The 24,212-nt window shown below is 50.2% G+C and overlaps 1 protein-coding gene across 1 annotated transcript in view; it reads left to right on the top strand.

Moving 5' to 3' along the window:
- The first annotated feature begins 14,836 nt into the window (after positions 1 to 14,836).
- RNF149 (ring finger protein 149) overlaps positions 14,837 to 24,212 on the top strand; it is an 81,746-nt gene continuing 72,370 nt past the window's right edge. Inside the window, exon 1 of the mRNA XM_075336470.1 lies at positions 14,837 to 15,479. Within this exon, the coding sequence (XP_075192585.1) occupies positions 15,050 to 15,479 (430 nt within the window). The 5' untranslated portion in view covers positions 14,837 to 15,049. The remainder of the gene's footprint in view (positions 15,480 to 24,212) is intronic.

Genomic DNA, 24,212 nt, shown 5'->3' with positions numbered 1-24,212 from the left:
TTAGGACGACCTCTCCATGGTGAACGATTTTCACTACTTTGGAGGACATTTAAGGTCGCTGGTAAGTGTTACACGCTGCGATAGTGTTAATGACGCCGGATGTGCGTCACTAACGACGTGACCCCGACGATAAAACATTGACGATATCATAGCGTGTAAAGCCCCCTTAAGAACCCGTACTCCATGTATAGCTAGGAAAGATCACCTTGAGAAAAAAAAGTTATATGGGTGATATATAGCGAAACTTAAGCCCACTTTACACGTTGCAATTAGTTGTACAATCGCATTTGCGATGTGACACGCCCAGGTTGCATATGGGATCTTATGAGATTTCACGTTGGTCGTTCATTTGCTGTCACACGAGCGTTAGTAGTCTATGTTAAATTGATCAATGTTATGTGCGATCCTTTAGATCATGTGTTCTGTGACGTATGCATTGGGCAACTTTTTTTTTTTTATTTATTGACTTGACAAGCGTGTGTAATGTGTAGGGATGCGTTTTTACTATGTCATCTGCCATTCAGCTCTGCTACATGGCCGCTGACAGCAGACACAGACAGCCATGTAGCAGAGCTGAATGGCAGATGACAGCAGACACAGACAGAGCCGCACTGTCAGAATGAACTCGGGTGAACTTCACCCGACTTCATTGTCATGCTGCGGCTCTGTCTGTGTCGCGCCCTGATTAGCGGTCACCAGTGAAGGACTCACCGGTGACCGCTAATCTCCTAAGTTACTGAAGTTAGCAGCCCTCTCTCATACTCACCAATCCCCGATCCCCGGCGCTGCACGGCGTTCACACTGCTCCGGCGGCTTTTACTGTTTTGAAAAAGCCGGCCGCCCATTAAACAATCTCGTATTCCCTGCTTTCCCCGCCCACCGGCGCCTATGATTGGTTACAGTGAGACACGCCCACACTCTGAGTGACAGGTGTCACACTGCACCCAATCACAGCAGCCGGTGGGCGTGTCTATACTGTGTAGTGAAATAAATAAATAAATAATTAAAAAAAACGGCGTGCGGTTCCCCCCAATTTTAAAACCAGCCAGATAAAGCCATACGGCTGAAGGCTGGTATTCTCAGGATGGGGAGCTCCACGTTATGGGGAGCCCCCCAGCCTAACAATATCAGCCAACAGCCGCCCAGAATTGCCGCATACATTATATGCGACAGTTCTGGGACTGTACCCGGCTCTTCCCGATTTGCCCTGGTGCGTTGGCAAATCGGGGTAATAAGGAGTTATTGGCAGCCCATAGCTGCCAATAAGTCCAAGATTAATCATGTCAGGCGTCTATGAGACACCTTCCATGATTAATCTGTAAATTACAGTAAATAAACACACACACCCGAAAAAATCCTTTATTGGAAATAAAAAACACACACACATTCCCTGGTTCACCACTTTAATCAGCCCCAAAAAGCCCTCCATGTCCGGCGTACTCCAGGATGGTCCAGCGTCGCATCCAGCGCTGCTGCATGGAGGTGACCGGAGCTGCAGCACACACAGCCGCTCCGGTCACCTCCACGCAGGTAATGAAGACAGCCGTGCGATCAGCTGATCTGTCACTGAGGTTACCCGCTGTCACTGGATCCAGCGGTGGATGCAGCGGTGGCCGCGGGTAACCTCAGTGACAGCAGCTGATCGCGCGGCTGTCTTCATTACCTGCGTGGAGGTGACCGGAGCGGCTGTGTCTTCTGCAGCTCCGGTCACCTCCATGCAGCAGCGCTGGAAGCGACGCTGGAGCATCCTGGAGTACGCCGGACAAGGAGGGCTTTTTGGGGCTGATTAAAGTGGTGAACCAGGGTATATGTTTGTGTTTTTATTTCTAATAAAGGATTTTTTCGGGTGTGTGTTTATTTACTGTAATTTACAGATTAATCATGGAGGGTGTCTCATAGACGCCTGACATGATTAATCTAGGACTTATTGGCAGCTATGGGCTGCCAATAACTCCTTATTACCACGATTTGCCAACGCACCAGGGCAAATCGGGAAGAGCCGGGTACAGTCCCAGAACTGTCGCATATAATGTATGCGGCAATTCTGGGCGGCTGTTGGCTGATATTGTTAGGCTGGGGGGCTCCCCATAACGTGGAGCTCCCCATCCTGAGAATACCAGCCTTCAGCCGTGTGGCTTTATCTGGCTGGTTTTAAAATTGGGGGGAACCGCACGTCGTTTTTTTTAATTATTTAATTATTTATTTCACTACACAGTATAGACACGCCCACCGGCTGCTGTGATTGGGTGCAGTGTGACACCTGTCACTCAGAGTGGGGGCGTGTCTCACTGTAACCAATCATAGGCGCCGGTGGGCGGGGAAAGCAGGGAATACGAGATTGTTTAATGGGCGGCCGGCTTTTTCAAAACAGTAAAAGCCGCCGGAGCAGTGTGAACGCCGTGCAGCGCCGGGGATCGGGGATCGGTGAGTATATGAGAGAGGGGGATAGACTGACATGGACAGAGAGTGAGGGACAGAGATAGTGACCGACTGACAGAGATTAGTGACTGACAGACATTGTGAGGCGCTTCAGAACGCAGCTTTTCAGCTGCGCTCTGAAGCGGACCTTTTTTAAGCTGCGGTGCAGAGCGCACACCTGCGCACATAGCATCAGACACCAAAATCGTATCAGGGATGTCACACGTTACAATTCACTAGGTTCGTGCAACAAAACGCTCAATTCTAGAGAATGATACGATGTGTTTGCGATCAACGGTTTTGAGTTCAATCCTGATCGCAAGTAGATGTCACACGCAGATACCTCACAAACGATGCCGGATGTGCGTCACTTACAACTTGACCCCAACGACAGATTGTGAGATATATTGAAGCGTGTGTAGCGGGCTATACACTGACCATAGAGCCTGCTGACTGAATATTTAATCAGAGTCTTTACAAACATGAAACTTCATTGAGGTGATTACACCAGTTTTCTACAAAGTTGTGTGACCATTTTATGACTTCCGGTGTTTTTCCCCAGTCCCGGCTAGCATTGTGAAAATAAGCGGAACTTGGGCCGGTGGGGTGCGGAGAAGCCTACCTATCTCATGAATATTTACACCACTTTGGGAATGTAAATTTTTTCTGAAATGTACTGAGTGCAGTCAGCGGCCGCTTCACTCTCTCCACCTTCAACAAATCGCTTACATCAGGAGGCAATGAATACTGCTGCTCTCTCTCTTCCGGGAGTTTCACGATCCTGGGAGAGACAGTGCCAACATCACTAGAATGGCCCTGGCATCAGAGAGAAGTATACATATTATTTTAGATAGCTGAAATATATGGATTACAAAGGAACTGTTTTAATAGTTGACTACCCTGTTAATGAATGGAGTCCATAGTGTTTGCAAGGACATTTTAACCTGACAGTGTTTCTTGTTCATGTGCAGCACAAGGACCAATATTTAATTTATTGGAACTGTTCACACATCTGTTTTTTTAAAGGATTTTTGTGTTGGTTTCATTGTTAAAGGGGTTTTCCAATGAATAAAGTTAATTTTAAAGTTCTGTTAATCAATAGATCTTGGAATAATAATAAGTTCTACAATTGGATGTGTTTAAAAAATGTTTTCCTGTGCTGAGATAATCTTATAAATGTGCTCCTGCTATGTACTGTGTAATGGATGTGTCTGACTGTGCAGTGATATGGTCAGATCATACTACATCTACTGCGCAGGGGGGAACACAAACATTTTTTACAGATATTACAGAAGAGGATCATAGATGATTCTTTTTGTGAGGTAAAGCATTTCCCTGCCTGTTTTTAAAAAAGTTTTCCCTCAAAGAAAGAATCATTTGTGATCCCCGGCTGTAATGTCTTTATACTTTTTTTTAGTTCCTCCCCGGCCCAGGAGCTATGGTATGATCAAGCCATGTCCCTGTAAGGTCAGACACGGCTATTACACAGTACATAACAGGGGCACATATACGTACATAGTGGGTATGGAAAGCATTCAGACCCCTGTAAATTTTTCACTCTTTCTTTCATTGCAGACATTTGGTAAATTCAAAAAAGTTCATTTTTTTTCTCATTAATGTACACTCTGCAGCCCATCTTGACAGAACAAAAAACAGAAATATAGAAATTTTTGAAAATTTATTAAACAAGAAAAACTGAAATATCACATGGTCATAAATATTCAGACCTTTACTCAGACACTCATATTTAAGTCACATGTTTTCCGTTTCCTTGTGATCCTCCTGGAGATGGTTCTACTCCTTCATTATAGTCCAGCTGTGTTTAATTAAACTGATAGGACTTGATTTGGAAAGGCACACACCTGTCTATATAAGACCTCACAGCTCACACTGCATGTCAGACCAAATGAGAATCATGAGGTCAAAAGGAACTGCCCAAGAAGCTCAGAGACAGAATTGTGGTAAGACACAGATCTGGCCAAGGTTACAAAATAATTTCTGCAGTACTCAAGGTTCCTAAGAGCATGCTGGCCTCCATAATCCTTAAATGGAAGAAGTTTGGGACCACCAGAACTCTTCCTAGACTTGGCCATTCAGCCAAACGGAGTAATCGTGGGAGAAGAGCCTTGGTGAGAGAGGTAAAGAAGAACCCCAAGATCACTGTGGCTGAGCTCCAGAGATGCAGTAGGGAGATGGAGGAAAGTTCCACAAAGTCAACTATCACTGCAGCCCTCCACCAGTCGGACCTTTATGGCAGAGTGGCCCAACGGAAGCCTCTCCTCAGTGGAAGACATATGAATGCCTGCATAGAGTTTGCAAGAAAATACATGAAGGACTCCCAGACTATGAGAAATAAGATTCTCTGGTCTGATAATACAAAGATAGAACTTTTTGGTGATAATTCTAAGTGGTATGTATGGAGAAAACCAGGCACTGCTCATCACCTGCCCAATACAATCCCAACAGTGAAACATGGTGGTGGCAGCAGCATGCTATGGGGGTGTTTTTCAGCTGCAGGGACAGGAAAACTGGTTGCAATTGAAGAAAAGATGAATGCAGCCAAGTACAGAGATATCCTGGAAGAAAACATCTTCCAGAGTGCTCTGGACGTCAGACTTGGCCAAAGGTTCACCTTCCAACAAGACAATGACCCTAAGCACACAGCTAAAATAACAAAGGAGTGTCTTCAGAACAACTCTGTGACCATTCTTAACTGGCCCAGTCAGAGCCCTGACCTAAACCCAATTGAGCATCTCTGGAGAGACCTGAAAATGGCTGTCCACCAATGTTCACCATCTAACCTGACAGAACTGGAGAGGATCTGCAAGGAAGAATAGCAGAGGATCCCCAAATCCAGGTGTGAAACACTTGTATTATTCCCAAAAAGACTCATGGCTGTACTAGCTCAAAAGGGTGCTTCTACTCAATACTGAGCAAAGGGTCTGAATACTTATGATCATGTGATATTTCAGTTTTTCTTGTTTAATAAATTTGCAAAACTTTCTACATTTCTGGGGGTTTTTTTCTGTCAAGATGCGCTGCAGACTGTACATTAATGAGAAAAAAATGAACTTTTTTGAATTTACCAAATGGCTGCAATGAAATAAAGAGAGAAAAATTTAAAGGAGTCTGAATAGTTTCCGTACCCACTGTAAGATTATCTCAGCACAGGAACATTTAAATAAAACAAAAAAAACAAACACTTCTAATAGCATAAATTATTATTATTATAAGATCTATTGATTAAAATGAAACAAGGGAGGAAAGTACTGCACAAAAATTGGGGAGCTCAACCACAATATAATATAATATAAAAAGCAATACTTTATTGTAGCAAAAATATTAAAAACACTAAAAACACAACACACTCAATGACACTGCAAGAGACCCCCTACCCAATCAATAAATATGCAAATTGTACAATAAATATACATGACAGAAATGCCCACAGTTATAGTATAAATCAATAACAGTAGCACTGTTACAATCTAATGTATATGTGCACCATAAATATAAAAGGCACCCATCAGCATAATGGTGCCTTGTACATATATGAAACTTAAACGGTTCACGGAGGGAATAACCATAGACAGTACAAGGAGACCCTATAGGGTCTAATATGTCCTCATTAGGATAACCAATAAAGGGGGCATTACACACTGCGACATCGCTCGCGATGTCGCTAGCGTTTGCACCCGCCCCTGTTGTTTGTGTGTCACGGGAAAATCGCTGCCCGTGGCGCACATCGCTAGGACCCGTCACACTATACTTACCTGCCTAGCGACGTAGCTATGGCCGGCGAACTGCCTCCTTTCTAAGGGGGCGGTTCGTGCAGAGTCACAGTGACGTCACACGGCAGGCAGCTAATAGAAGCGGAGGGGCGGAGAGCAGCCGAAGGAAAGACATGCCCACCTCGTTGCCAGAGGACGCAGGTACGGTGTTGTTCGTCGTTCCTGGGGTGTCACACGTAGCGATGTGTGCTGCTTCAGGAACGACAAATAACCTGCGCCCTGCACCAGCAACGATATTTGGGATTAGAACGGCGTGTCAACGATCAAGGATTAGGTGAGTATTTTAGATCTTTAGCTGTCGTTCATACGTTTCACACACAACGACGTCGCTAACGAGGCTGGATGTGCGTCACGAATTCCATGACCCCAACGACATCTCGTTAGTGATGTCGTTGCGTGTAAAGCACCCTTAAGAAAAAGGAGAGAAGCTCTAAGCATACCCAATAAGGTCCGTAATGGCAAAAAACCCTCCGTGAATGAGGTAACCAGGGCAGGTAAAAATACAGCAAGGGGGGGGGTTTGGGGGAGGGTGACAAGGATCCCGTGGGAGATTCTCTCCATTTTGTTATTGGTTATCTTAATCAGGATATATTAGACCCTATAGGGTCTCCTTGTACTGTCTATGGTTCATCCCTCCGTGAACCGTTTAGGTTTCATATATGTACAAGGCACCATTATGCTGAAGGGTGCCTTTTATATTTATGGTGCACATATACATTAGATTGTAACAGTGCTGATTACTGTCATTGATTTATACTATAACTGTGGGCATTTTTGTCATGTAAATTTATTGTACAATTGTTTTTGTTCACTGCCTATGTATGGGTTGGGTATTTTTGCTACAATAAAAGATTGCCTTTTATATTATATTATATTGTGGTTGTGCGCCCCAATTTTTGTGCAGTACTTTCCTCCCTTGTTTCCTTCTGCTCTTTTGCTGCATGGGTGAGCACGCATCCACCATATTCATTATTCTTGGCGGTGCACCCGCTTTTTTTCTCTTGTTATTAGCCTATTGATTAAAATGAACTTTGTTTATGGGACATTCCCTTTTAACTCCATGCATTGATTGGACAATATCAGACTGTACGTGGACACACTCCTAAACTGGTACACCTGCTTATTAATGTGACTGTCAGGTCCGTAAATGCCATTAACCTGCAGATATAGACAGCTGTCAGTCAAAGTACCACTGCTCTCAGTGCTGTTTTGTGATGACAGTAACAGCGCCAACACACTATTATTCATCCTGGTGGCTCACAGGAAGAATACAGTTAACTCTCACCGGGGAGCTGCACTTTCAGTATGACCGGCACCTTTCTAATGCTTTAACCCAATACCTGCAGGTAAGGCCAGTTTCACACTTGCGTTCAGCGCAATCCACCGCTATGGAGAATAGCGCAGTCCGTTAACACCCTTCGCTATTCTCCATAGACTTGTATTGACGACGCACTGTAACGCAAGTGTCTACGTTGCATCCACTGGACGACGCAGCATCGTTAATTTGACGCAGCGTCAAGCGGAGGGAATGCTGCATGTAGCGTTTTTTGTGTCGTTAAAATATCGCACCTTGACGGATTCCATTAGTATCCGCCAATGTGTGTAATGGTTGTCTATGGTGGCGGATTCCGCTGCAATGCGCTAAGCGGCGGAATCCGCTGACGTTTCCCGTCACGTTCTACTGAGCATGCTCAGCATGTCCAGCAGAATGATCTAAATTGTTTAAAATCACTCCTGGTCTCTCTCCCCCCTCTCCCCCCTCTCTCATACTCACCGATCACTGGCGCGGCGCTGCACGGCTGTCACAAAGCTCTGGCGACTTTTCCTCTTTTGAAAATGCCGGCCGCTCATTAATCCATCTCATATTCTCTGCTTTCCCCGCCCACCGGCGCCCATGATTTGTTGCAGTCAGACCCACCCCCACGCTGACAGCTGTCTCACTGCAACCAATCACAGATGCCAGTGGGCGGGTCTATATCGTGCAGTAAAAAAAAACGAAGTACGGTCCCCCCAATTTTGATACCAGCCAAGATAAAGCCACACAGCTGAAGGCTGGTATTCTCAGGAAGGGGAGCCCCACGTTATGGGGAGCCCCCCAGCCTAACAATATCAGCCAGCAGCCGCCCAGAATTGCCGCATCCATTAGATGCGACAGTCCCGGGACTCTGCCCGGCTCATCCCAAATTGCCCTGGTGCGGTGGCAATCGGGGTAATAAGGAGTTAAATGGCAGCTTATAGCTGCCACTAAGTCCTAGGTTAATCATGGCAGGCGTCTCCCCGAGATACCTTCCATGATTAACCTGAAAGTGAAAGTAAATAAACACAAACACCTGAAAAAATCCTTTATTTTGAATAAAAGACAAAAAAAACACCCTATCCCCACTTTATTAATCCCCAAATACCCCTCCAGGTCCGGCGTAATCCACACGAGGTCCCGCAACACTTTCAGCTCTGCTACATGAAGCTGACAGGAGCGGCAGTAGCACACTACCGCTCTCTATCAGCTACACGCAGCAACTGAAGTGAGCCGTGCGATCAGCTATGCCCTCATTAAGATGACCCGCGGACACAGCTCTTGGGTGGAGGACTGCAGCTGTGGCCGCGGGTCATCTGAATGAGGGCACAGCTGATCGCGCGGCTCAGTGTAGTCACTCAGGGGATTTGGGTCTCTCTCTCTCTGTGAAAAAAAACAGAATGCCAAACGTTCTTTTAAAGGAATCTGTTACCTTTATTAGCACACTTTTTGCAACGCATCCATCACATGCGTCACACAACACACTGTGACGGATGCCTCACAACGCAAATGTGAAACCAGCCTGTTATCTGATGGTACAAGTTCCTTTAAAAAAATAAATGTTTGAATTACCACCCTTTCCCCACTTTAAAAATAAAGAAATAAAATAAATAAGTATATTTGGTATCATCTGTAAAAGTCTGCTCAAAATACACAATTAACTTGAATCATAATGTCATAGAGAAAAACATAACGAAATTACCAAAATTGCCATTTTTTTGATCAATTCACCTTCTTAAAACAATGCAATTCAAAACATCATACAGTTGAAACCAGAAGTTTACATACACTATCTAAAAAGAAAGAGAGAGAGAGAGAGAAAAAGAGAGAGAGAAGGTTTTAAGGCATTTTATTACTTTCTGCAAAGTAAAAAGTTTACATACACTTCATTAGTATTTGGTACCATTGCCCTTAAACTGTATGACTTAGGTCAAACGTTTTGGATATACCCACTTCCGCCCAAGCTTTAGGTTCCTTGTTGACATCTTGAGATGTTGCTTCACTATTTCCACATAATCTTCTTTCCTCGTGATGCCATCTATTTTGTGAAGTGCACCAGTCCCTTCTGCAGCAAAACAACCCCAAAACATGATGCTGCAAGACGCCCATGTTTTACTATTGGGATGGTGTTGTTAGGCTTTAAAGCATCTCCCTTTTTCCTTCAAACTTAACGATGGTCATTATGGCCAAACAGTTCAATTTTAGTTTTGTCAGACCACAGGACATGTCTCCAAAAATTAAGATCTTTGTTCCTGTGTGCATTTGCAAACATTAATATGACTTTTATATGTTTCTTTTGGAGTAATGGCTTCTTCCTGGTAAAGTGGCCTTTCAGCCCATGTTGATACAGTACTCGTTTTACTGTAGATAATAACACAATCTTACCAGCTTCCACCAGCATTTTCACGAGGTCTTTTGCTTTTGTTCTTGGATTGTTATGCACATGTCTGACCAAAGCCCTTTCATCATGATACACAGAACTCGTCTTCTTCCTGAGCGGAATGATGACTGAACAGTCCCATTTTGTTTATACTTGCGTAAAATTGTTTGTACAGATGAACAAGGCACCTTCATGAATCTGAAAATTGCACCCAAGGATGAACCAGACTTGTACAGGTCTACAATTCTCTTCCTGAGATCTTGACTGATTTCTTTTGACTTTCCCATGGTGCTACACAAAGAAGCAGTGTGTTTCAGGTGTGCATTACAATACATCCACAGGTGTGTCTCTAATTAACTCAGATGTAGCCAATAAACCTATCAGAAGCATACAAGATAGTGAGACAAACATGCATATGTGTCATTTAAGATAGTGTATGCAAATTTCTGGTTTCAACTGTATGTGCCCTAAAATGGTATCAATAAAAATGTTTGTTTGCCATACAAAAAATAAAAGACTATGTACGGAAAAATAAAAAAATCTCATTGGATCTTAAAAAATAACAACAAGCAAAAAAAAGACTCACATAACCAGGTCATTTTTACCATACAATGAACATCATAAGAACAAAACTCAAGTAACAATTGTGTGTTTTTTCACCAGTTCACCGTACTTGGAGAAGTATTTTTCAGTACATTATATGTAAAAATATTTCATTCTTAATAGCAGTTTTTCCTGCAAAAAACAAGCCATCATTCATCTATGTCAACAGAAAAATAAGAAAAGTTGTGGAAAAGAGATAGGAAAAGTGAAAGTGCAAAAAAAAAAACCAAGTGATTTATGGTGTGAAGGGTTAAAAGATCAGAACAAATGTTTCCCATTTGTTGGCAGTCTACCCAGTCTGACCACCATTATCCTTCCAAGAGGTGGTGAGTGCGTGGCACCTCTCACTGACTGCAGGGACAGCATCTTGGCAGATGCCCATTCCACAGCTCCTGTATGCCCAGCCATGCACAGCTCAACTGTTCTCTACTCTCTACATCTCCAGTGTGTCCAACCCTGCCCAGCTAGTGTGCCCAGCTCTCCTCCGCTCTAATACGCCAAGCCTTGCACAGCTCCAGTGTGCTCTGCTCTCCACAGCTGTAGTGCGCCAAGCCTTGCACAGCTCCGGTATGCCGTTTCTACAGCTCCAGTGTGCCCAGCCCTGCACAGCTCCACTGTACTCTGCTCTCCACAGCTCCAATGTCCCAGCACTGCACAGCTCCAGGGTGCCAAGCCTTGCACAGCTCTAGTGTGCCATGCTCTCCACAACTCCAGTGTGTTTTACGCTGCTCCAGTGTGCCCTGTACTCCTCAGCTCCAGTGTGTTCTGGCCTGCTCCAGTGTGCCCTGCCATCCAAAGCTCCAGTGTGCCCTGTTCTGCACAGCATGGCACAGGTTGATAGTTGTGGGTGAGGTCTGCATCTTTTGCGTCCTGGCACGCTACATGAAAAAGGTCCCGGCTTGTGTTTGGGCTTTCACTAAGCAGGTGATTAGCCTTTGCAGGTGTGGTGCCCCTGACCTGGTCAGGCACCACTGAGTACTGCACCTATGCTGGGACAGTACTTCTAGGTAATCTTAAAGGCCAGAACTAGGTAATCTTAAAGGCCAGAATGAGGTGTGTACGCACAGACACATAGCAACCAGGTCTCCCACACCCTTAGAGGGGACCCTTGGGTAGTCTCCAGAGAGGGCTAGCCTTCAATTCTTTTCAAGGGGTGTAGTGGAGGGGCTGGGAGCTAAAGTGCAGAGGTTGTAAGGAAGAGAGGAGCGAGCCAGTCTGGTAGTAGTGAGCGGCGGTTGCTAAGGGATATGCGCGCTCACACTAGTCAGACCCTGCGCGGTGTAGTGAAAGTTGGCGGGGGAGAACGGTCACCGAGGAGTCAGAAGAAGAGGTGCTCCTGGTGACTAGGCACGTACGGGGAACAGGTCCCTAGAGCAGACTCCGTTTTAACGACCTGCTAAACCTGCCCATGAGGGGAACTACAAGTACCTCACCAACCACACAGAGTCCGAGCCTCAGCAGCAATGCAGGGACCCATAAGGAGACAGAGCCAGAAGCCATCTCATCTGGTCCACACTGCCAGCAAACGGGCCAAACACAGGGGAGAAAAGGCAGTAGCGACTCCCTGGATAGACCCCCATGGTACTTCAGGTCAGGGGGTTATCCGAACACAGAAGTGCTAGGAAGGCGAGCTAACCTGTTACCCTCAGACTGGCCTGTAGGAGCTCCTGGTCCTACCTGGTTCATCGCAGCAATGCCCCGGTCAGCTCACCATAACATCTGTGTGAGTAAAAATCAGTTAAATTACTTTTGGACTCTGCCTGAGTTATTCTGGGACCCATTATTCTACACACCTGAGGCCCTGGGGCCTGCCTCACTCACGGGAGGCCACACCATCTGACTGCAGACCCCATCAGCCCCAGACGCTCATAAAATCTGCAGTGGCGGTCACCCATATCCCTGACCGCAAGCCGTGTCGTCACAACACATACAAAATCTGACATACCTGTTTGCCATATTAAAAGAAGACCCTGTGGCGTCCCTGAAGCTGGATCGATGTCCCTGGGGCGACACACAGGCTGCATGGTGCTAATGGCTTTGGCTGGCCTTTACCAGATGTTAACCAGTTCATCAAGAGAGACCACCAGTTCTTTAAAAATGTGATTTTACTCAACAGCAATTTGGTAACAACTGTTTACATAAGATAGCGGGCACATCTCTTCTCATACATTTCAATAAGTTCCCACTTGTGTTAACATGGACAAGTGCAATTCGATGAAACGTTGGATTGCATTCGCACCAGTATTAAACAATGAGGCAGTGCCCATCTACAATTTTTTCTCATGCCAAATTGGCATGAGCAAAAAAAAAAACCAAAACGCAGCATGCTGAGTTTGGCAGCGAGTCTCGCATTACACGCACCCATACAAGTTTATAAATGCGTGTAAAACATTGCACTGCACTGATGTCATCCAAGTGCAATGCAATATCCCCACAGACAGGCAGTGGAGAAGATGGAGAGATTAAGCTCTTCTCCGCACCTATGATCTCATCGCAAGATCACAGCAGAGCCTGAGTCGAGGGTCATTAGCATATTGCTTCCGATGCCATATGCAAGTGTCAGCCAAGGGTCATGCAACTGTGATCTGATCTTGCGATCGGATCACAGCTACGGAAAAGAGGGAGCACTTTATCCCACTCCTCCACGGCTTGTCTCTGCGTACATCACACTGCGGTCGGATGACGTGCGAGTGCAGTGCAATGTTTCACACTCCCTTAGACTTGTATGGGTGCATGTGAGCCGAGATATGCTGCAAAATGCAGCTTGTTGAGATTTATTTCTCAGGCCGATATATCATGAGAAATCAATTGCAGATGAACTCTGCCCCATAGTTTTGCACTGATGTGAGTGCAGTCCGATGTTTTATTGGGTTACACTCGTCCGTGCAAAACATAAGTGGAACCGAGGCCGAACACAGTATCTCGAAACACACTCTCTTCACTTCCTCCACTTCACCTGCTGCAATCTCCACTAGTCTCAACCCAGTCTAGCACCACAGTAGAGTCCATGAAAGTCATGTTTTCCTTCCACGGTTCCGCGTCTTCCCCTCATCAAGGGATAACTTGCAAACATGGCCAGATGTAGCTTGCTGACACTCAGGGAACTTCTGTCAGGAGCACTTACTTTGTCTCACGTTCTGCTTTGTGTTGACCCATCACCTCTAAGAGTAGCAAACTCCTCCAGACCCCACTGCCAGGCATCCTCTCTTCACTTGGCCACTTAGTCCTTCATTCACTCCCCTGATCTGTATCTACCTGATAACTCTGTCCCTTGGCTCTCTCTCTTCCTTTAGAGACACCCACTTCTTGGAGCCTGGTTGACTAGCCAGATCTTAGGTCTGTTTCTCTGTCACAGGCTGGGTACTATCTGAACTTCTGACAGGAAACTGTCCTCTGCCCCTGCATTAGACGCTCCCACTATGGGCTAGGCCCAAATATTAACCCTATCTTGCTCTCCACAGCTGGTGTGCCGTTCTCCACAGCTTGTGTGCCCTGCTCTCCACAGCTCCAATGGGCCCTGCTCTCCACAGCTCCAATGTGCCCTGCTATCCACAGCCACAGTTTGTCCAGGCCTCCACAGCCACAGTGTGCCCTGCTCTCCACAGCTCTAGTGTGTCCAGCCCTGCTCTCCACAGCTCTAGTGTGTCCAGCCCTGCTCTCCACAGCTCCAGTGTGCCCTGCTCTCCACAGCTCCAGTGTGCCCTGCTCTCCACAGCTCCAGTGTGCCCTGCTCTCCACAGCTCCAGTGTGCCCTGCTCTCCACAGCTCCAATGGGCCCTGCTCTCCACAGCTCCAATGGGCCCTGCTCTCCACAGCTCCAATGGGCCCTGCTCTCCACAGCTCCAATGGGCCCTGCTCTCCACAGCTCCAGTGTGCCCTGCTCTCCACAGCTCCAGTGTGCCCTGCTCTCCACAGCTCCAGTGTGCCCTGCTCTCCACAGCTCTAGTGTGCCCTGCTCTCCACAGCTCTAGTGTGCCCTGCTCTCCACAGCTCTAGTGTGCCCTGCTCTCCACAGCTCTAGTGTGCCCTGCTCTCCACAGCTCCAATGGGCCCTGCTCTCCACAGCTCCAGTGTGCCCTGCTCTCCACAGCTCCAGTGTGCCCTGCTCTCCACAGCTCCAGTGTGCCCTGCTCTCCACAGCTCCAGTGTGCCCTGCTCTCCACAGCTCCAATGGGCCCTGCTCTCCACAGCTCCAGTGTGTCCAGCCCTGCTCCCTGCCTACAAACTCGGCCACCATCTCTGGTCCGACTTCGTGCCATGGGTCCATAGGACAACAGGACAGCTGCCACCTTATGGAGAAGCAGGGCAGCGCTCAGGCTGTGCATCAGGGAAGAGGAAAGGGAGGAGTCGCGGCTGGAGGAAGCAGAGAGGAGGAGGAGGGGAGCTTGTACGGAGTGATCATCACAACACTGTCACAAGGAGCAGCCTGCACCGGGACGCAGCAGTGAGACCCACACGGCAGGTGCCCTGCTCTGCCCATGCCCAGTCGGCTGCAGTGACTCGAGTACAGGGTCAATGCCCTGCCCTGTTCCCAGGTGCTGAGTGGTAGGGGCACAGGCGAGGATGCTGAGCTGGCTGTGTGCGCTCTCCCTGCTGTGCGCCCTGTGCCCCGGCTCCTGCAGCCGCTCTCTGGAGTGGTTCACCGCCCTGGTGCGCACAGAGTACACGGAGCCCCTGAGCAACAGCACCGTGCTGGGCACCACCGAGAGCGGCCGCTATGGGGACAGCTCCCCCAAGGAGAGCGTCCAAGGCTTGGTAGGCTTCCCCCGGGACCCCGGGCAGCTGGAGGGCTGTCAGTCTGATGTCCAGTACACTGTGCCTGGCATGAGTGCCAGGGCCATGGAGGAGGGAGAGCCATGGATAGCCCTGGTGCTGAGAGGAGGATGCACATTCAAAGACAAAGTGGTGAACGCTGCCCGCAGGAAGGCATCAGCTGTTGTCATCTACAATGAAGCCAAGAACGGGAATGGCACGGTTCCTATGGCACATTTAGGTAAGTGTTATTATGCCCTCTCCTATCACTCTTCATAGGGGCTGATGAATGGCTCCTGATAGTAGCACTGAGTGTGATCTGTGTCACTGTAACCAGTGCTGCCCCCTTACACCTGTGATGTCACCCCCAACATGCAGTGTAACCAGTGCTGCCCCCTTACACCTGTGATGTCACCACACCATGTACTGTAACCAGTGCTGCCCCCTTACACCTGTGATGTCACCCCCAACATGCAGTGTAACCACCAGTGCTGCCCCCTTACACCTGTGATGTCGCCCCCACCATGTACTGTAACCAGTGCTGCCCCCTTACACCTGTGATGTCACCCCCAACATGCAGTGTAACCAGTGCTGCCCCCTTACACCTGTGATGTCACCCCCACCATGCAGTGTAACCAGTGCTGCCCCCTTACACCTGTGATGTCACCCCCAACATGCAGTGTAACCAGTGCTGCCCCCTTACACCTGTGATGTCACCCCCAACATGCAGTGTAACCAGTGCTGCCCCCTTACACCTGTGATGTCACCCCCAACATGCAGTGTAACCAGTGCTGCCCCCTTACGCCTGTGATGTCACCCCCAACATGCAGTGTAACCAGTGCTGCCCCCTTACGCCTGTGATGTATCCCCCACCATGTACTGTAACCAGTGCTGCCCCCTTACACCTGTGATGTCACCACACCATGCAGTGTAACCAGTGCTGCCCCCTTACACCTGTGATGTCACCCCCAACATGCAGTGTAACCAGTGCTGCCCCCTTACACCTGTGATGTCACCCCCAACATGCAGTGTAACCAGTGCTGCCCCCTTACACCTGTGATGTATCCCCCACCATGTACTGTAACCAGTGCTGCCCCCTTACACCTGTGATGTCACCCCCAACATGCAGTGTAACCAGTGCTGCCCCCTTACACCTGTGATGTCACCCCCAACATGCAGTGTAACCAGTGCTGCCCCCTTACGCCTGTGATGTATCCCCCACCATGTACTGTAACCAGTGCTGCCCCCTTACACCTGTGATGTCACCCCCAACATGCAGTGTAACCAGTGCTGCCCCCTTACACCTGTGATGTCACCCCCAACATGCAGTGTAACCAGTGCTGCCCCCTTACACCTGTGATGTCACCCCCAACATGCAGTGTAACCAGTGCTGCCCCCTTACACCTGTGATGTCACCCCCACCATGTACTGTAACCAGTGCTGCCCCCTTACGCCTGTGATGTCACCCCCAACATGCAGTGTAACCAGTGCTGCCCCCTTACGCCTGTGATGTATCCCCCACCATGTACTGTAACCAGTGCTGCCCCCTTACACCTGTGATGTCACCACACCATGCAGTGTAACCAGTGCTGCCCCCTTACACCTGTGATGTCACCCCCACCATGTACTGTAACCAGTGCTGCCCCCTTACACCTGTGATGTCACCCCCAACATGCAGTGTAACCAGTGCTGCCCCCTTACACCTGTGATGTCACCCCCAACATGCAGTGTAACCAGTGCTGCCCCCTTACACCTGTGATGTATCCCCCACCATGTACTGTAACCAGTGCTGCCCCCTTACACCTGTGATGTCACCCCCAACATGCAGTGTAACCACCAGTGCTGCCCCCTTACACCTGTGATGTCGCCCCCACCATGTACTGTAACCAGTGCTGCCCCCTTACACCTGTGATGTCACCCCCAACATGCAGTGTAACCAGTGCTGCCCCCTTACACCTGTGATGTCACCCCCAACATGCAGTGTAACCAGTGCTGCCCCCTTACACCTGTGATGTCACCCCCAACATGCAGTGTAACCAGTGCTGCCCCCTTACGCCTGTGATGTCACCCCCAACATGCAGTGTAACCAGTGCTGCCCCCTTACGCCTGTGATGTATCCCCCACCATGTACTGTAACCAGTGCTGCCCCCTTACACCTGTGATGTCACCACACCATGCAGTGTAACCAGTGCTGCCCCCTTACACCTGTGATGTCACCCCCACCATGTACTGTAACCAGTGCTGCCCCCTTACACCTGTGATGTCACCCCCAACATGCAGTGTAACCAGTGCTGCCCCCTTACACCTGTGATGTCACCCCCAACATGCAGTGTAACCAGTGCTGCCCCCTTACACCTGTGATGTATCCCCCACCATGTACTGTAACCAGTGCTGCCCCCTTACACCTGTGATGTCACCCCCAACATGCAGTGTAACCAGTGCTGCCCCCTTACACCTGTGATGTCACCCCCAACATGCAGTGTAACCAGTGCTGCCCCCTTACGCCTGTGATGTATCCCCCACCATGTACTGTAACCAGTGCTGCCCCCTTACACCTGTGATGTCACCCCCAACATGCAGTGTAACCAGTGCTGCCCCCTTACACCTGTGATGTCACCCCCAACATGCAGTGTAACCAGTGCTGCCCCCTTACACCTGTGATGTCACCCCCAACATGCAGTGTAACCAGTGCTGCCCCCTTACACCTGTGATGTCACCCCCACCATGTACTGTAACCAGTGCTGCCCCCTTACACCTGTGATGTCACCCCCAACATGCAGTGTAACCAGTGCTGCCCCCTTACACCTGTGATGTCACCCCCAACATGCAGTGTAACCAGTGCTGCCCCCTTACACCTGTGATGTCACCCCCAACATGCAGTGTAACCAGTGCTGCCCCCTTACACCTGTGATGTCACCCCCAACATGCAGTGTAACCAGTGCTGCCCCCTTACGCCTGTGATGTATCCCCCACCATGTACTGTAACCAGTGCTGCCCCCTTACACCTGTGATGTCACCCCCAACATGCAGTGTAACCAGTGCTGCCCCCTTACACCTGTGATGTCACCCCCAACATGCAGTGTAACCAGTGCTGCCCCCTTACACCTGTGATGTCACCCCCAACATGCAGTGTAACCAGTGCTGCCCCCTTACACCTGTGATGTCACCCCCAACATGCAGTGTAACCAGTGCTGCCCCCTTACACCTGTGATGTCACCCCCAACATGCAGTGTAACCAGTGCTGCCCCCTTACGCCTGTGATGTATCCCCCACCATGTACTGTAACCAGTGCTGCCCCCTTACACCTGTGATGTCACCCCCAACATGCAGTGTAACCAGTGCTGCCCCCTTACACCTGTGATGTCACCCCCAACATGCAGTGTAACCAGTGCTGCCCCTTACACCTGTGATGTCACCCCCAACATACACTGTAACCAGTGCTGCCCCCTTACACCTGTGATGTCACCCCCAACATGCAGTGTAACCAGTGCTGCCCCCTTACACCTGTGATGTCACCCCCAACATGCAGTGTAACCAGTGCTGCCCCCTTACACCTGTGATGTCACCCCCAACATGCAGTGTAACCAGTGCTGCCCCCTTACACCTGTGATGTCACCCCCAACATGCAGTGTAACCAGTGCTGCCCCTTACACCTGTGATGTCACCCCCAACATACACTGTAACCAGTGCTGCCCCCTTACACCTGTGATGTCACCCCCAACATGCAGTGTAACCAGTGCTGCCCCTTACACCTGTGATGTCACCCCCAACATACACTGTAACCAGTGCTGCCCCCTTACACCTGTGATGTCACCCCCAACATACACTGTAACCAGTGCTGCCCCTTACACCTGTGATGTCACCCCCAACATGCAGTGTAACCAGTGCTGCCCCCTTACACCTGTGATGTCACCCCCAACATGCAGTGTAACCAGTGCTGCCCCTTACACCTGTGATGTCACCCCCAACATGCAGTGTAACCAGTGCTGCCCCCTTACACCTGTGATGTCACCCCCAACATGCAGTGTAACCAGTGCTGCCCCTTACACCTGTGATGTCACCCCCAACATGCAGTGTAACCAGTGCTGCCCCTTACACCTGTGATGTCACCCCCAACATGCAGTGTAACCAGTGCTGCCCCCTTACACCTGTGATGTCACCCCCAACATGCAGTGTAACCAGTGCTGCCCCTTACACCTGTGATGTCACCCCCAACATACACTGTAACCAGTGCTGCCCCCTTACACCTGTGATGTCACCACACCATGCAGTGTAACCAGTGCTGCCCCCTTACACCTGTGATGTCACCCCCAACATGCAGTGTAACCAGTGCTGCCCCCTTACACCTGTGATGTCACCCCCAACATGCAGTGTAACCAGTGCTGCCCCCTTACACCTGTGATGTCACCCCCAACATGCAGTGTAACCAGTGCTGCCCCCTTACACCTGTGATGTCACCCCCAACATGCAGTGTAACCAGTGCTGCCCCCTTACACCTGTGATGTCACCCCAACATACACTGTAACCAGTGCTGCCCCCTTACACCTGTGATGTCACCCCCAACATGCAGTGTAACCAGTGCTGCCCCCTTACACCTGTGATGTCACCCCCAACATGCAGTGTAACCAGTGCTGCCCCCTTACACCTGTGATGTCACCCCCACCATGTACTGTAACCAGTGCTGCCCCCTTACACCTGTGATGTCACCCCCAACATGCAGTGTAACCAGTGCTGCCCCCTTACACCTGTGATGTCACCCCCAACATGCAGTGTAACCAGTGCTGCCCCCTTACACCTGTGATGTCACCCCCAACATGCAGTGTAACCAGTGCTGCCCCCTTACACCTGTGATGTCACCCCCAACATGCAGTGTAACCAGTGCTGCCCCCTTACACCTGTGATGTCACCCCCAACATGCAGTGTAACCAGTGCTGCCCCCTTACACCTGTGATGTCACCCCCAACATGCAGTGTAACCAGTGCTGCCCCCTTACACCTGTGATGTCACCCCCAACATGCAGTGTAACCAGTGCTGCCCCCTTACACCTGTGATATCACCCCCAACATGCAGTGTAACCAGTGCTGCCCCTTACACCTGTGATGTCACCCCCAACATGCAGTGTAACCAGTGCTGCCCCTTACACCTGTGATGTCACCCCCACCATGTACTGTAACCAGTGCTGCCCCTTACACCTGTGATGTCACCCCCACCATGCAGTGTAACCAGTGCTGCCCCCTTACACCTGTGATGTCACCCCCCCCCAACATGCAGTGTAACCAGTGCTGCCCCCTTACACCTGTGATGTCACCCCCCCCCAACATGCAGTGTAACCAGTGCTGCCCCCTTACACCTGTGATGTCACCCCCCCAACATGCAGTGTAACCAGTGCTGCCCCCTTACACCTGTGATGTCACCCCCACCATGCAGTGTAACCAGTGCTGCCCCCTTACACCTGTGATGTCACCCCCCCCAACATGCAGTGTAACCAGTGCTGCCCCCTTACACCTGTGATGTCACCCCCCCAACATGCAGTGTAACCAGTGCTGCCCCCTTACACCTGTGATGTCCCCCCCAACATGCAGTGTAACCAGTGCTGCCCCCTTACGCCTGTGATGTCACCCCCCAACATGCAGTGTAACCAGTGCTGCCCCCTTACGCCTGTGATGTCACCCCCAACATGCAGTGTAACCAGTGCTGCCCCCTTACACCTGTGATGTCACCACACCATGCACTGTAACCAGTGCTGCCCCCTTACACCTGTGATGTCACCCCCACCATGCAGTGTAACCAGTGCTGCCCCCTTACACCTGTGATGTCACCCCCATCATGCAGGGTAACCAGTGCTGCCCCCTTACACCTGTGATGTCACCCCCACCATGCACTGTAACCAGTGCTGCCCCCTTACACCTGTGATGTCACCCCCATCATGCAGGGTAACCAGTGCTGCCCCCTTACACCTGTGATGTCACCACACCATGCAGTGTAACCAGTGCTGCCCCCTTACACCTGTGATGTCACCCCCACCATGCAGTGTAACCAGTGCTGCCCCCTTACACCTGTGATGTCCCCCCCAACATGCAGTGTAACTAGTGCTGCCCCCTTACACCTGTGATGTCACCCCCAACATGCAGTGTAACCAGTGCTGCCCCTTACACCTGTGATGTCACCACACCATGCAGTGTAACCAGTGCTGCCCCCTTACACCTGTGATGTCCCCCCCCAACATGCAGTGTAACCAGTGCTGCCCCCTTACACCTGTGATGTCACCTCCAGCATGCAGTGTAACCAGTGCTGCCCCTTACACCTGTGATGTCACCACACCATGCAGTGTAACCAGTGCTGCCCCCTTACACCTGTGATGTCACCTCCAGCATGCAGTGTAACCAGTGCTGCCCCTTACACCTGTGATGTCACCACACCATGCAGTGTAACCAGTGCTGCCCCCTTACACCTGTGATGTCACCCCCAACATGCAGTGTAACCAGTGCTGCCCCTTACACCTGTGATGTCACCCCCAACATGCAGTGTAACCAGTGCTGCCCCCTTACACCTGTGATGTCACCCCCAACATGCAGTGTAACCAGTGCTGCCCCCTTACGCCTGTGATGTCACCCCCAACATGCAGTGTAACCAGTGCTGCCCCCTTACACCTGTGATGTCACCACACCATGCACTGTAACCAGTGCTGCCCCCTTACACCTGTGATGTCACCCCCACCATGCAGTGTAACCAGTGCTGCCCCCTTACACCTGTGATGTCACCCCCATCATGCAGGGTAACCAGTGCTGCCCCCTTACACCTGTGATGTCACCCCCACCATGCACTGTAACCAGTGCTGCCCCCTTACACCTGTGATGTCACCACACCATGCAGTGTAACCAGTGCTGCCCCCTTACACCTGTGATGTCACCCCCAACATGCAGTGTAACCAGTGCTGCCCCCTTACGCCTGTGATGTCACCCCCAACATGCAGTGTAACCAGTGCTGCCCCCTTACACCTGTGATGTCACCACACCATGCACTGTAACCAGTGCTGCCCCCTTACACCTGTGATGTCACCCCCACCATGCAGTGTAACCAGTGCTGCCCCCTTACACCTGTGATGTCACCCCCATCATGCAGGGTAACCAGTGCTGCCCCCTTACACCTGTGATGTCACCACACCATGCAGTGTAACCAGTGCTGCCCCCTTACACCTGTGATGTCACCCCCACCATGCAGTGTAACCAGTGCTGCCCCCTTACACCTGTGATGTCCCCCCCAACATGCAGTGTAACTAGTGCTGCCCCCTTACACCTGTGATGTCACCCCCAACATGCAGTGTAACCAGTGCTGCCCCTTACACCTGTGATGTCACCACACCATGCAGTGTAACCAGTGCTGCCCCCTTACACCTGTGATGTCCCCCCCCAACATGCAGTGTAACCAGTGCTGCCCCCTTACACCTGTGATGTCACCTCCAGCATGCAGTGTAACCAGTGCTGCCCCTTACACCTGTGATGTCACCACACCATGCAGTGTAACCAGTGCTGCCCCCTTACACCTGTGATGTCACCTCCAGCATGCAGTGTAACCAGTGCTGCCCCTTACACCTGTGATGTCACCACACCATGCAGTGTAACCAGTGCTGCCCCCTTACACCTGTGATGTCACCCCCAACATGCAGTGTAACCAGTGCTGCCCCTTACACCTGTGATGTCACCCCCAACATGCAGTGTAACCAGTGCTGCCCCCTTACACCTGTGATGTCACCCCCAACATGCAGTGTAACCAGTGCTGCCCCTTACACCTGTGATGTCACCACACCATGTACTGTAACCAGTGCTGCCCCCTTACACCTGTGATGTCACCACACCATGTACTGTAACCAGTGCTGCCCCCTTACACCTGTGATGTCACCACACCATGTACTGTAACCAGTGCTGCCCCCTTACACCTGTGATGTCGCCCCCAACATGCAGTGTAACCAGTGCTGCCCCCTTACGCCTGTGATGTATCCCCCACCATGCAGTGTAACCAGTGCTACCCCCTTACGCCTGTGATGTCCCCCCCAACATGCAGTGTAACCAGTGCTGCCCCCTTACACCTGTGATGTCACCACACCATGTACTGTAACCAGTGCTGCCCCCTTACACCTGTGATGTCACCACACCATGTACTGTAACCAGTGCTGCCCCCTTACACCTGTGATGTCACCACACCATGTACTGTAACCAGTGCTGCCCCCTTACACCTGTGATGTCGCCCCCAACATGCAGTGTAACCAGTGCTGCCCCCTTACGCCTGTGATGTATCCCCCACCATGCAGTGTAACCAGTGCTGCCCCCTTACACCTGTGATGTCCCCCCCAACATGCAGTGTAACCAGTGCTGCCCCCTTACACCTGTGATGTCACCTCCAGCATGCAGTGTAACCAGTGCTGCCCCCTTACACCAGTGATGTCACCCCCAACATGCAGTGTAACCAGTGCTGCCCCCTTACACCTGTGATGTCACCACACCATGTACTGTAACCAGTGCTGCCCCCTTACACCTGTGATGTCACCCCCAACATGCAGTGTAACCAGTGCTGCCCCCTTACACCTGTGATGTCACCCCCAACATGCAGTGTAACCAGTGCTGCCCCCTTACACCTGTGATGTCACCACACCATGTACTGTAACCAGTGCTGCCCCCTTACACCTGTGATGTCACCACAACATACACTGTAACCAGTGGTGCCCTCCTGCACCTCACCCGTGCTGTCACTTACAGCATTCATATTATGGGGGCACCAGTATGATCTGCTGTTGGGTTTTTCTGGTCAGAATATCCTTCAGATAATTGTTACTTGTAAGACCTAGCAGTGGTTATATGTAGATGACCCTCGCCTTCTCTACTTTATGTACATACATCCCCTTTTGATGTTGGCGTTCTGGAGCACAGGACGCTTCAGGAAGACACAGGCGCTGTATTTCACTGAAGCATCTTTTCTG

This window comes from Anomaloglossus baeobatrachus, chromosome 2 (genome assembly GCF_048569485.1).
Source record: "Anomaloglossus baeobatrachus isolate aAnoBae1 chromosome 2, aAnoBae1.hap1, whole genome shotgun sequence".
Lineage (NCBI taxonomy): Eukaryota > Metazoa > Chordata > Amphibia > Anura > Aromobatidae > Anomaloglossus > Anomaloglossus baeobatrachus.
Note: the sequence above shows the minus strand (reverse complement) of the source record. Positions and strands in the feature narration are given on the sequence as shown.